Source organism: Schistocerca nitens, chromosome 6 (genome assembly GCF_023898315.1).
Source record: "Schistocerca nitens isolate TAMUIC-IGC-003100 chromosome 6, iqSchNite1.1, whole genome shotgun sequence".
In the NCBI taxonomy this organism is placed as follows: Eukaryota; Metazoa; Arthropoda; class Insecta; order Orthoptera; family Acrididae; genus Schistocerca; species Schistocerca nitens.
In genome coordinates this window covers 240,606,098-240,620,414 of record NC_064619.1, presented here as the reverse complement: position 1 = coordinate 240,620,414, position 14,317 = coordinate 240,606,098, and the positions used below count along the sequence as shown (strand labels likewise).

The window sequence follows — 14,317 nt, the reverse complement described above, 5'->3', positions numbered from 1 at the left end:
AACTGAGCTACCGAAGCACGACTCATGCCCGGTGCTCACAGCTTTACTTCTGCCAGTATGTCGTCTGGCAGAAGTAAAGCTGTGAGCACCGGGCGTGAGTCGTGCTTCGGTAGCTCAGTTGGTAGGGCACTGGCCCGCGAAAGGCAAACGTCCCGTGCTCGAAAGGGTGGTCAGCTTCAAATTATATTGGGTACTCGAATCTTCGGGCCTCTTGTCCCCGTATCAGTGTGGGTTCCGGACAGGACGCTCTCCAGCTGACCATTCACTCAGATTGGAATCAGTCCTCTGACAGGCGTTCTCTCACTACTGGCACCTTGTCGCAGTCTTCCTTGACCTACATAAGACAGACAGCATGGCTTGGTGCCATCATATTTTAGTTACTCTCCATGACTGGGGCTTCTGTGATTTTTACCTACGAGTTTTTATCTCACCGGCTCTTCCGGGTTCGAGTTAGCACTTCATTCAGCGTTCCACGGATTCAGGAGAACAGTATCCCACAGGGTTCTGTGCTAAGTGTCACACTCTTCCTCGTTACCATCAATGGGCTTGTGACCTCTGTTGGGCCTCTGGTTACGCCAGCACTGTATGTCGATGATTTTTGCATCTGGTGCAGCTCCCACTCAGTAGCATCTGCTGAGCACCGGCTCCAAGTTGCCATCCGATGGGCCTCTGTGTGGACTGCCTCCCACGGCTTTCAGTTTTCTCCCTCCAAAATGCAGGACATGCATTTTTGACGTCAACCTACAATACACTCCGATCCGTAACTTCATTTTAGGAGACCAGCTTCTTGATGTTGTAGCACAGTCTCGTTTCTTGGGCCTTATTTTTGATAATAACCTGGCTTGGCTGCCCCACTTCACCATCTAAAGACTACATGTATGCGAAAGCTTAATGCCCTCTGTCTCCTGGCCCACATATCTTGGGGTGCAGACCATTCCACTCCATTTTTACTGCGCTCTGGTCTTGTCCAGACTAGATGAGGTTTTATGGCTCAGCAGCTCCTGCTTTGAAACTGCTTGACCCTATCCATCATTGTGGGGTGCATCTGGCTGTTGGTGCCTTTCATACTAGTCCCGTTGATAAATCTTGTCACAGAAACAGGGATTCCTCCTCTACACATACGAGGGACCCAACTCCTTGTTCCTTAAGCAGTCGCCATTCGCCAAATCCCTGACCATCCTGTGTACCCTGTGCTCTTTGCCAACGAGGGATGTCTCCCTCCTAACACCCGCCCACGGGTGGGATTGCCGGTTGGCATGGTCTCACTTCCCTCTCTTGGGATCTCCATCTCCACTCACTGGACTGCACCCCGTATCTTTCCTCCTATAGCCTCACTTGGATGGTGCCTAGACCACAGATTAGAATTGATCTATTCCAGGGTCCTAAAATTCCTGTCGTTCCTGTGGTTTTCCGGCATCTTGTATGTACCATACTTGCAGAGTTCCAGGGTGCCACCATCATTTACACTGATGGTTCTAAGACAGTCGATAAGGTAGGATAAGCTTTCATGTCTCCTACTGGCTTCGAATACCATTTATTGCTGGGATCATGTAGGGTGTTCACAGCAGAGCTTCAAGCCATTCACAGGGCCCTGCTTTTTGTTTCTCAGGCCTCCCTCCACAATGTTTTAATTCCTTCAGACTCCATGAGCAGCCTGCAGGCTATCGACCAATGCTACTCTCATCATCCTTTGGTCTCTGCTATCCATGACCACCTTTCTGCCCTTGAGTGTGCTGCCTGTTCAGTTCTTTCTCCGGGTCTTAAGTCATGTGGGCATCCCAGGGAATGAGCTGGCTGACTGTTTGGCATCCAGTTGCAGATATGTGGATCTCCGTCGAATCTCTCTTTGCCCAAAAGTGGAATGCCATCTGGAGCACTACTGCTCATAGTAATAAATTCCACACAATCAAGGAGTCTACTGCAGTTTGGCACTCCTCCTTCTGCTCCTCTCGGAAGGAGTCCATTGTTTTATGCCGGTTATGCATTGGCCAAACCTGACCCACCCATTGTGTCCTTCTATGTAACGACCCACCTCCAAATGTGGCTGTGGAGCTAGAGTGACGATATCTCACATATTGGTGGAATGTCCCCTTCTTTTGGCCCTTCGTATTAAGTATAGTCTTCCTGATTCCTTAAATTTAACATTAGCATACAATCCTCAGTTGGTTGAACTGGTCCTCAGTTTCCTCTGTGAGAGTGGTTTTTATTTCCAGATATAAGGTTCTACCTTACTCTTGGAGCAGGTTCAGGTTGGTTGTGGTTGGTACTTCTTTTACAGTCTTCTGTCTCTGACCCCCATGACCACCCTTTTTTCCAGTTTTTAGATTTGGTCTCACCTTTTGTGGCATTACTGTGTGTGTGTGTGTGTGTGTGTGTGTGTGTGTGTGTGTGTTTAATGTTCATTATTTTATAAATTGACCCCCTGACTGGATCTGTCCACTTTTAGCAGACCCTCTTTCTTCTGTGACTAACTTCGGAATCATGGGACTAATGACCTTGCAGTTTGGTCCCATAACCCCTCAATCAATCAACGTACATTTCACATAAGTACCATGACTATAAGATTAGAGACATTAGGGTTCATACAGAGGCATATGGACAATTGTTTTTCCCTTGCTCCATTTGCAAGTGTAATAGGAAAGGAAATGACTATTAGTGGTACAGGGTACCCTCCGACACACACCATTCGGTGGCTTGCAGAGTATATATGTAGATGTAGGTGTAGATGTAATATCTCACCCTCTTTCCAAGCTCAACATTTCACCCATTATGTAGGGATGCTAACTTAATTTTTCAGTCAAGCAAATGGAAAGTTATGGTACAGAAAGTTAAGTTTTTAACAGGCTGGGCTTGTATTTAGGAGGATGCAGGTTCTAATCCCCATCTGGCCATGTGATTTAGGTTTTTGATGGTTTACCTGAGTTACTCACATATTGGTTCCAACTATAGGGATGTAGCAGGCTACCTATCCCAAACCTGTTAAATTCTCAAACCTGTTAAACTACAGCGTTAGAAAATAAGAAGCTGTTATAGGCATAGAAATGCCAAATTTGGAAAACTGTAACTTTTGTATTAACTATTACATTTCATTAACTCAAAGATATTTCATTAGGGCCCCAAGCGTCGCAGATGTGGTGTGTGTGAGGCCTGCCAATCACCTGATTGTGGAACATGTAACGCCTGCAAGGACATGGTGAAATTTGGTGGACCTGGTCGAAGCAAACAGGCATGTGTGCAGCGAAGGTGAGGACATAATGTTTGGTGTCTGTTACATACTGCTGGCTGTTATTTTTATCTTTTATGCAAATTTCACTTTATCCGTTTTTATTGTAGGTGTGCAAATATGGCAATTGACGCAGCAGACGAATCTGATGTGGATGATGACGATGATGTACCAACTACCAAAGTAAAGAGCAATTCATTGAAAATTGGCTTACCTCAAAATCAAAACAAAATTGCAGTCCCTCAGGAGAAACGTAGTGTGTCGTGGATCGGTGATATGGTTACAAAAATTGGGCCCTTTAAGTATTATAGGTAAGATTGAAAGGAATGTCACTGGACACACACATTAGAATATGGATTTACATGTTCAGTCCATATTTTTAAATGCATGATGGATTCCCATGTGCCCTTTCGAGATACATATTTGTTCTGTTTCATCCAGCATTATCAAGGAAACATTAAGACAGGCACATTCAACTTTTGCAAGTTGTCTGAAATAAATGCCTTTCAGGAGAACTGAACATTTATCTTCAGTCTCAGTAATTTGAGTTTGCCACATTTTATGAGAGAGTAGAATGTCGTCATACTATTGCGCGCACACATGCAAATATCTCTCTCTCTCTCTCTCTCTCTCTCTCTCTCTCTCTCTCTCACACACACACACACACACACACACACACACACACACACACACACACACACATATTCTCTTTTGGTGCTGGCACATGGATGGAGCAAGTACTCTGGTGTGCAAAACTTAGTGATGAAAATAACTTTTGCATGATGGGCCACTGCCAAGTAACACAGCTTGGTGAAACTTGGACTATACATAGAAAGAACTACTGCAATATAGTACAGAAGGCAGCTGAAAGAAATATGCGTTTAGGCAAACAGAAATGACACTTTCATTCAAAGACAATAATTACACTGAAGCCACAGCAATTCATGATGGTTCCCATGTCAACAAAAAGAAGCGATTACTTATGGTTCCCTGTTCAATCCAAAGGTGGGATATGGTTCTTACAAGGGTGTGTGATCACCACATATAGCAATGCATACTCTGCATTGTGCTCGCGTGCTGGCCCCAAAGTTGGTATGAGGTTCTTGTGATAAGATATTCCATTCCTCCACCGGTGTGGTTAACAGCTGCTGGATGGTTGTTCATGCATGCGGAGAAGCTTCACCATATCTCCTCCACATGTGCTCGATGGGATTTAAGCTGGGGGAATAGGCAGACAATTCACCAAATATCCTCTTGTTCCAAGACCTGCTCCACCTGTGATGTTTGATGTGGTCATGCATAAAAATAAAGTCTGGTCTGAATGCACCTCTGAAAAGATGCATTTGGCGAGGAGTCAAAGTAATATTAACCAGTGAATGTATCATTTTCAGTTGGCTTCCAGGCACCGTTATGCCTCCCCACACCATAACACAGGTCCATCAAAATGATTATGATCGACAATGTTGCACGTATCCTCATGTGAGAGAGGTGGGAACACACAATACACACAGGAACACTGTCGAGCATGATCATTTTGGTGGTGCAGGTGTTAATTGTGTGGGGGAGGCATTATGTTGTATGGCCACACTGGTCTCCAAGTGCCTGAACATGGTACACTCACCAGTCAACGCTATCATGATACTGTAGTCCTTCTCCATGTGCATCTTTTCAGGGGTACAATCAGCCCTGACTTAATTTTTATGGACACCAAGAGATGACTGCATCGAACAGCTTTCGTGGAAGAGTTCTGGGAACAAAAGGATATTTGGCAAATGGACTGGCATACCAGTTCCCCTGACTTAAATCCCATAAGCACTTGGGGGATGCGTCAGAGACACAGATTGCAGCACATCCACATCCTCATTCACCAGTGATCATCCAGCAGTTGCCAACTGCACTGGTGAAGGAATGGAACAGCTTACCACAAGAACCATACCAACCTTTTGGCCAAAATAAGAGCACACTGCAGAGCATGCATTGTAATACGTTGTCATCACTCAACCTATTGAGAACCCAGTCCAGGGGACCATCATAAATAGTGGTAACTTAAGTATAATTATTGTCTTTGAATAAAAGTGTGCTGCACTGGAACATGAGGGTGCATGTAGGGCAAGTTCGGGGGTCACCAAGTGGAACATCGAGTGAAACTTTGAGAGTACAGAGGGAAGGTGGAATATCCTTTGCTTTGTCATATTTGTGCATGGCTGTGACAGCATCAGTTTTGGTGCCCTACGTAAATCAGTATTGTAACAGTCATTCACAAATGTGCCAAAACAAAGGTAGATCCTAATTGAAAAATAACGTTGAAGATTTTTACTGTAGCATTTGAGAAAGAAGTGTCACTCAAAACTGGTGGTGGTAAAAAACATATATTTAAAAGAAAGGAAAAAGAAAAATGTGGCATGCTGTTGTATTATCATTATGATAGTATGAATTCAGAACAGCAGGGAGAGAGAGAGGTGGGGGGGTTTGAAACTCATTCACTTAGTGTGTATTCAAACTATATGCTGGGCTGGGACGTGCTTGGATATCAAACCCATTGATTAGTATTGCAGTGTTCATACTGGTGCCTGGGCTGGCACATACTGCATCAGCGACATCCAGGATATTTAATATTTGTAGCGCGAGCTGGTGGAGCTACACTTCAGTTTTGCAGTAGCTGTATCTGATGACTCGTGTCTGATTTTATCAGAAGTGTGTCACCAAATGTTAATCAGCCTACTGTTCTCGTCAATAGCTACTTTTGGGTGTGTGAAACACTTTGTCTTTGTGTAGCGTTTTTGCATAGATTTTTTCCTTCCTGCAAGTTTACGCAACGAAAAAGATAGACTAAGGACTGGTAGATCAAGATTTTTTTAAAGATTTGTTTGCATAACATTACAAGAAAATGGTCACATGTTTCTTTGTTTATGCTGGACCTGTGACCATTGTTTAGAAGATCAAAGAACAGCTAATCGTGAGTGATATCTACATTTACATTCATATTGTGCAAACCACCATGAAAATGAAGTGCTTGGTAGAGCGTTCATCCCATTGTACCATTTATTAGTGTTTCTTTCTGTTCCATTTGTGTGTGGAGTGTGGGAAGAATGATTGTTTGAAAGCCTCTGTGCGTGCAATAATTAATCTAATCTTATTCTCACGACCCAGAGGTGAGTGATATGTAGGGGATTGTAGTATATTCCTAGTCATAATTTAAACCTGGTCCTTGAAACTTTGTTAATAGGTTTTCTTGGGATAGTTTATGTCTATCTTCAAGAATCTTCCAGTTCATTTCTTTCATTATCTCTGTGACACTCTCCCACAGATTAAACAAACCTGTGATCATTCATGCTGCCCTTCTCTGTATATGTTCAATATCCCTGTTAGTCCTATTCAATATGGGTCCCACTAGGGTGGGTCACAAAGTGATTTGTAAACAATCTGTTTTGTAGACTGATTGCACTTCCCCTGCATTCTAACAATAAACTGAAGTCTACCACCTGCTTTACACATGACTGAACCTGTGTGACCATCCACTTCATATCCCTCAGGTATTTGTGAGAGTTGGCTGATTCCAACAGTGACTCATTGGTACTATAGTATACTATGTTTTGTTTTGTGAAGTGCAAAAGTTTACATTTCCGAACATTCAGAGCAAGTTGTCAGGCTCTGCACTGCGATGAAATCTTATAAAGATGTGACTGAGTAGTTATGCAGCTTGTCTCAGATTGTACTTCTTCATAGATAACTTCTGTAAAAATCCTGTTTTTAGTATTAGTATTCTCTACAAGGTCTTTAATATGACTAGCAAAGGTCCCAATACAATTCCCTGGGGTACACTCGAAGTTACTTCTATGCCTGACAATGACTCTCCTGCCAAGATAATGTGCTGCGTCTTCCCTACCAAAAAGAGCTCAATCCAGTCGCAGATTTCACTGTATCCCATTAATGGTCGATTTCACTGTACCCCATAAATGATTGAACTTTTGACAATAAGTGTAGATGTGGTACTGAGTCAACTGCTTTTCAGAAATCGAGAAATACTGCATCTACGTGACTGCCTTGATCATTCAGTATGTCATGTTAGAAAAGTGCAAATTTCACACAATCGATGTTTTCAGAATCCATGCTGGTTGGCATTGAGGAGGTCATTCTGTTCAAGATACTTCATTACATTTGAGCTCAGTATATGTTCAGATTTTACAAGAAGTCTGTGTCAAGGTTATAGGAGTTATTGGGTGGTGGCTTTGTGTATTGCTTCTACTACCCTTCTTGCAGACAGATGTCATCTTCACTTTCTTCCAACTTCGGGGCAAGGGTTTTGTTCAAGGGATCTATGATAGATTGTAGTTAGAAGAGAGGCTAACTCAGCTGCGAATTCAGTATAGAATCTGACAGGGATTCTATCAGGTCATGGAGCTTTGTTCAGTTTTAACGATTTCAGCAGTTTCTCAACACCACAGACACAAATACTTACTTCTTTCATCATGTAAGACAGTTGATTTGCCTCTGCACAAAATTAGTTTTTTTATTTTTCACACATTGTCTGTCCCCTTACATGCACGGATCGGATTCTTATCTTGCTTTTCTTGTTTTGTTCCAAACTAATTTATTTTCCTTTTTATGTCCTGAAAGACTAATGTAGCTTACTTACTTAAACAACTGTGTTACTCTTCATATTAGTTTATACATTTGCATACAGTTCATATTTATATTTAAGGTGTGTGTGTGTGTGTGTGTGTGTGTGTGTGTGTGTGTGTGTGTGTGTGTGTGTGTGTGTGTGTGTGTGGAGGGGGGGGGGGGTGCAGATTTTTGTAACATGTAATGAATGAATTTCTTTTCAGTGCATTTTCAATTAATGCTGAAGAAATAAAGGTCAATGACTATGTCGTTGTCAATCCTGGATTGCCAGCAACTCCAGTTTTAATTGCCAAAATTAGCTACTTGTGGGAAGATGAAAAGGGCAGCAAATGGTTCCATGCATCGTGGTTTTGGTAAGTTAAAGTCTATAACATTTTATTATTATTATTATTATTAACCATATTCTGTAATTTATGTCCAAGAATTCTTTCTTAAAGAGCGTGTTACTTATTTGTGAGTTTGGATGAAGTGAAATGCTCAGAATTCCTAATGATTGATCGTATATTATAGCTTTATTGTAAGTGGTATATTTTTTTGTCTTTATTATATTTCAACACACTCCCTGTAATCTGTATATCTCAGTGTGCTGTAAAGTTTGTCACATAAAGAGTTGTGCTTGCACAGTCAAGTATTTTTAAACACATTCCCTTCATAGTTTTAATTCGATATTGAGATGCGGTAATGGAGCGTTCTGGGTGGAATATAAATTATTTAAGGAGTAAAGTTAGCAACTCGCCAAATACTGGAGATGCTGTCGTCACTTGGCAGTGGAAGCAATATGTAAGATCTGAAGAATATCCCTAGATTCTTTATGTAATAATGGTTATTGAAACTTTTTAAGTAGGCTTTTACAGGATAATTGGCATATATCTTTGATAGTATGCCAATTCAGGATTTTCAACTAGTCCATGACTCTCTCCCATGGGTCAAATAAATGTGTGCCAATTCATGTTACTATTCGTTGTACACATACAAGGTATGGGTCCCACACACTTGACCACTGTTGTAAGATGGGATGCACAAATGATCTGTAAGCAGTCCTCTATAGACTGACCACATTTTTCCAGTATCCTGCCAAGTGCTTGTCGCCACTTGACATGGTCACCAGCTGTATTTTCCCACTGACCTTTTGATGCTGGCCATGGTCAGATCTCTCTCGCAGACATCCTTGAAGCGAAGGTGCGGTCTTCCTACTGGCCTCACACCCTCTCGAATTTCTCTGTACAGCACTTTTTTCAGTATTTGCTCAGGATCCATGCATCTGACGTGTCCCAGCCACCTTAGATGTCGGTGGTTCAGGAGTGCATGAATGCTGGTTGTGCTTGCAAGCTGTAATACTTCGCTGTTGGGTACTCTATCCTTCCAATAGATCTGAAGGATCCTCCGGAGACAACGGAGATGGAAGCTGTTCACTCGGGATTCGTGTTTAGCAAGAGTTGTGCATGTCTCGCAGCTGTACAAAAGAGTGCTGATAACACAAGCATTATACACTTGCACTTTACTTTTTAATGTGAGTAGTCCATTCTTCCATACTCTGTTTCTTCAATCTCTTCATGACAGCTGATGCTTTTGGAATTCTGTTGGTAATCTCCATATTAACAGACAAGTTACTACATATTGTAGATCCCAAGTAGGTAAAATCATCAACTATCTGGAGAGGATTGCCATCAATGCTGATGGATGGAAGGTTGGTGGTTCCCTGCGCCATGATCTTAGTCTTTTGGAGGCTGATGGTAATACCAAATTTTCCACATGCATGTGATAACTTGTTGATTAGATATTGCAGCTCATCCTCTGAGTTTGAGTTTGCTATCAGAGCTGCATCATCTTCAAGTAACACCTCATGAATAACAGTTGTATTGACTTTGGTCTTGGCCTTGAAATGGGCAATGTTGAAGAGATTTCCATCAGACGTTTTTTGTAAATACACTCCCTCCTCACAGTCTTCAAAAGCAAATCTCAGCAGAAGGGGAAAGAAAACACCAAACAGAGTAGGAACTAACACACACCCCTGCTTTACACCGCTATTTATAGAGAATGATTCCGATGTTTAGCCATTGGAACAGACTGCTACTTGCAATTTTTCATGGAAAGAGACAGTTATTCATAGCAGTTTAGGTGGGTGTCCAATCTTCTGCAGCATCTTGAAGAGCCCAGTTCTGCTTGCTAAATCAAATGCTTTGAAGAGGTCAACAAAAGCAATATACAGTGGTCTCTGCTGCTCACGGCACTTCTCTTGCAGTTGTCGTAGAGAAAAAAAAAATCATGTCCAGGGTTGATCGGCCAAGTCTGAAGCCGCATTGAGATTCTGGGTTGATTCTAGATGCTAGGAATTGCAATAGCATTAGGATGACTCTTGCATAAACCTTCCCAGCTGCACTCAACAGTGAAATGCCTCGGAAATTGTTGGTCTCCTTTCTGTTTGTACAAAGTAACACTCTTTCCATACTTAGTGAGACGTAGCCTCCTTCCCAGATGGTTGTGAGAAGTGAATGTAGGTGCTGTAGAAGGACAGGCTTTTCATACTTAATAATCTCTGCAGGGATCCCATCTTCACCTGGAGCCTTCCCATTAGCTAGGCAATCTATCGCTCTGTGAAATTCTTCCGTAGTGGGCATTGCGTTGAGCTCTTCCATAACCGGCATTTGTTTGATGGCATCAAGTGCATCCTTGCTTACTTGATTTTCAGCTGCATACAGCTCGAGGTAGTGTTCAACCCAGCACTCCATCTGCTTGTCTTCATCAGTAATAACTCCTTCAATTTTTGTCTTCAGAGGAGCTGTTTCTCTGACAGTTGGGCCAACTACTTTCTTAGTACCCTCCTACAGTGCCTTAATGTCCCCAGAATCGGCAGCTTTCTGTATATCTGCACATAAATTTTGCCAGTAGTTATTTGTGCATCTCCTAGATGTTTGTTGTGCCCTGTTCTTTGCTTCTCGCCAGTCGTCCCAAATTCTTCCATTTGGGTTTCTTTTATAAGCAAGCAGGACTTTCCATTTTGCCCCAATGACTGGTTCCATCTCCTCCAGATTTTGCTCATAATAGTCCTAGTTTCTATTCTCTTTCATTTCATAGACTCAATTCTGTTGAGTTGTAGATGGTGTCAGAAAGTTATGTCCATTTGTTATCAATATGCATTTCTTTTTGTGCATTTCTTGATAAAACACTTTAAAAACTACTGACAAATTCTTGTTTTCGTTGCGAGCTATGAACGTTGTAAGTGTCGATCTGCAGTTGACCTCTCTGTTGAGCATGGTGATATTTCTTAGGAGTGAGCCTCAGTCTGCTTGCCACCAAAGCGTGGTCAGTGTTGCAGTCAGCGTTATGATAGCTTCGGTCAGTAGAACATTTTTTAGGTCTGTACGCCTAGCTATGACTAAAGTTGGTGCCAGCGATGAGAGCGGAGTTGTCTCCATGTTACTTTTTGTCCATCTTTAAGTTGGAAATGTGTGTTTGTGATGCACAGACCATGAAAGCAGCACACTTCTAGCAGTCTCTGGCCATTATCATTTATTTTTTCCCACTCCATGATGACCCAGGCAAGTCAGCCACCTGTCATTATCTGACTCAACTCAAGCATTAAATTCGCCTAGAATATATAGTGATTCTGAGCCAGGTAGTTTGGCTATTCTCTCGCTGAGTAAGCCATAAAACAGATCCTTCTCTTCTACACTGGATATAAGGTGGGAGCGTACAACATTAACGATGTTGATAGTTTTACTTGAAGGGCATACTTCTAAAGTAAGAATCCATTCTGTTTCACCAGGTGGTGGCACAATACTGTTCAGGAGGGTGTTTTTAACTGTGAATCCTACACTGTGAAGTCTTGGCGCATCTTGTGACTTCCCCTGCCAGAAGAACGTGCCATTAGCTTCTCTAATAGAGCCCGTGTCCGGTAGCCTCGTCTCATTTAGTCCCACATGTCCAAATTCAAGCGATGGAGCTCCGTATCAATAACTGCAGTCTTAAAAATGAAATCAACCTTTTGGTTATCGTCAGTGTATCTTGGACACGTGGTCCTAATATTCCAGGAGGCAGTACAAAATGGTAGTTTCTTTATCTACCCACTTGCTGAAGATCACTTCCAAGTTCCACACGTCCTATGAAGCAGGTGGGTAGTGGTGGAACAGCACCTTATTGGCTGGGAGGCTGCCCAGCTTGAGATGGGCGGTAGCTGTCCAATGAGATGCAATGGTCTCTCCCACCATTGGAAGTGGCCCCTGGCACTCAAGTGTTACGCCAGTCAGACAGAGCTTATAACCAGTCACTGCCTCCCCCCTGCGGGTCCGGGGTAAGAATAGGCCCGAGGTATTCCTGCCTGTCGTAAGAGGCGACTAAAAGGAGTCCCTCCCCCTCAAGGGGGTAGTTAGCGCCTGCGTCCGGAGACGGACGGTTCCACGACCTCTATTTGCGGTCATTTTGCTTTTTCACTTCTCGTTTCTTCCTTCCTTTGGTTGGTTCCTTTCTTTGCTCTTCTCCACCTCACTGTCTTCCTTACTCTTTCCCCTGCATAATCTCCTTGCCTTCTCATTGCCTTCTTCTCCTTGCCTTCTTCTCCTTGCCTTCTCTGGTCTCCGCCTCGGCGTTTGAGACACTGTCCTCTCTCTCTCTCTCTCTCTCCCCCCCTCTCTCTCTCTCTCTCTCTCTCTCTCTCTCTCTCTCTCTCTCTCTCCTTTTTCCTCTTCTTCCTTCCTCCCTGTGCGCGCCTGAAGGCCGACCCACGCGTTCGCACGCGTAGCCGGTGACGGGGTAACGCGTAATTCCCCGCCCTGGGTAGGCATGTAAGGCACGCGCGTACCCCCTGGTAAAGGCCAGGCCCGGGGAGGGGTGATTGCCTGAGCTGATACCTTCTGACCATGCCGATTGGTCCCTCCGTCTGTTTCTCGGGAGGTGTGACCTGAGGTGTAAACATTCACCTAAGGCGGGAGTGCCCTCTGAGAGGGTCCCCACAAGGAAGGAGCGCGCCATCGGAGACGCTGGCAATCATGGGGGATTCCTCCGCAATGGATTTCACTCCATCTCTCTCGACTTCTGCCCAAAAACGGAAACGTGACCAGCTACCAGTGACAAAAGTACTACCGCCTGCCCCACAGTTCCTCGTCGTTTCTCGATCTGAGGACGGAAAGGATTTTTCCTCTGTCAACCCTTTCGTTATCCAGAAGGGCGTTGATGCCATAGCCGGATCTGTCAAATCCTGTACCAGGTTGCGTAACGGTACCTTATTACTCGAAACTGAGAGCGCCTTTCAGGCACAAAAACTGCTTCGGGCCACACTCCTGTACACATTCCCTGTCCGGGTGGAGGCTCACCGAACTTTGAATTCGTCTCGTGGTGTGGTCTATACTAGATCCCTTGACGGTTTGACTGACGAGGAGATTCAATCTTTCCTCACTGAGCAGGGCGTGACGGCTGTCCATAGGGTCATGAAAAAGGTCAACAATGACCTTGTACCGAACCGGACACTTTTCTTGACCTTCGATAGTGTTCAGCTGCCATCGCGCATCAAAGCGGGCTACGAGGTTATTTCTGTTCGCCCCTATGTCCCGACACCTACACGCTGCTACCAGTGTCAGCGTTTCAATCACACTCGCCAGTCTTGTTCCAATGCGGCTAAATGTGTCACTTGTGGCAGGGATGCCCATGAGGGTGACTGTCCACCTCCGTCTCCTCGTTGTGTGAACTGTCAGGGTGACCATGCCGCATCCTCCCGCGACTGTCCTGTCTATAAGGAAGAACGCTGTATCCAAGAAATTCGGGTCAAAGAGAAAGTGTCCACCTCGGCTGCTCGCAAGCTATTGGCTAGTAGGAAGCCCACGCTGCTCCCAGCGGGGAAATACAGTACTGTCCTCGCCTCTCCTCGGACTACCAGGGAGGTGGCAACCCAGACATGCGATCTGACCTTCAGCACCACGGTCGTCCGTTCGGCCAGTGCTAAGATCGCGCGGTCGACGTCTCCTCTTCGTCCCATCACCCCACAGACACCAGCCCCTTCATCAGCTTCTGCTAAGGCGAAGACCCAGAAGTCAGATGCACGGGCCTTCAAGAAGGAACCGTCCCGTGCAGACTTCCTACGTACCTCGACCTCCCAGCCTTCGTCCGGTACTTCCACCAAACGACCTTCCAAGAAGGCTAATAGGAAGCACAGTTCTCCTTCTCCGCCACGGCGCATTTCTTCTCCTGCGCCACCCAGCGGTTGCCGCCCCAGGCCGTCATCCGTTTCGCCTGGCCGCACCGCTGGTGGCCGAACATCTGGCCGTTCACCGGCGGAGGAAGCTCCCCCTCCCGGCCATCTTCCCAAGATGGCCGATGACCCTATAGACCCAATGGACGATGACTGTCCGCCTACTGATAGCGGCGGCAGTGCTCGCTCGAAGCCAGGTCCTCAGCGGCCTTCGAGGTGACCATTTCTTTCATCTTTTTTTTTTTTTTTTTTTTTTTTCCCCCCCCTTACGATGGCACTTATTCACTGGA

At 44.5% G+C, this 14,317-nt stretch overlaps 1 protein-coding gene across 2 annotated transcripts in view; it reads left to right on the top strand.

Moving 5' to 3' along the window:
• Positions 1-14,317, top strand: part of LOC126262872 (DNA (cytosine-5)-methyltransferase 1-like) — a 257,340-nt gene that overhangs the window by 140,908 nt on the left and 102,115 nt on the right. For both annotated transcript variants that reach the window (XM_049959738.1, XM_049959737.1), the window contains exons 10-12: positions 3,113-3,243; positions 3,334-3,534; positions 8,050-8,199. In XM_049959738.1, coding sequence (XP_049815695.1) covers positions 3,113-3,243; positions 3,334-3,534; positions 8,050-8,199 — 482 coding nt within the window. The remainder of the gene's footprint in view (positions 1-3,112; positions 3,244-3,333; positions 3,535-8,049; positions 8,200-14,317) is intronic.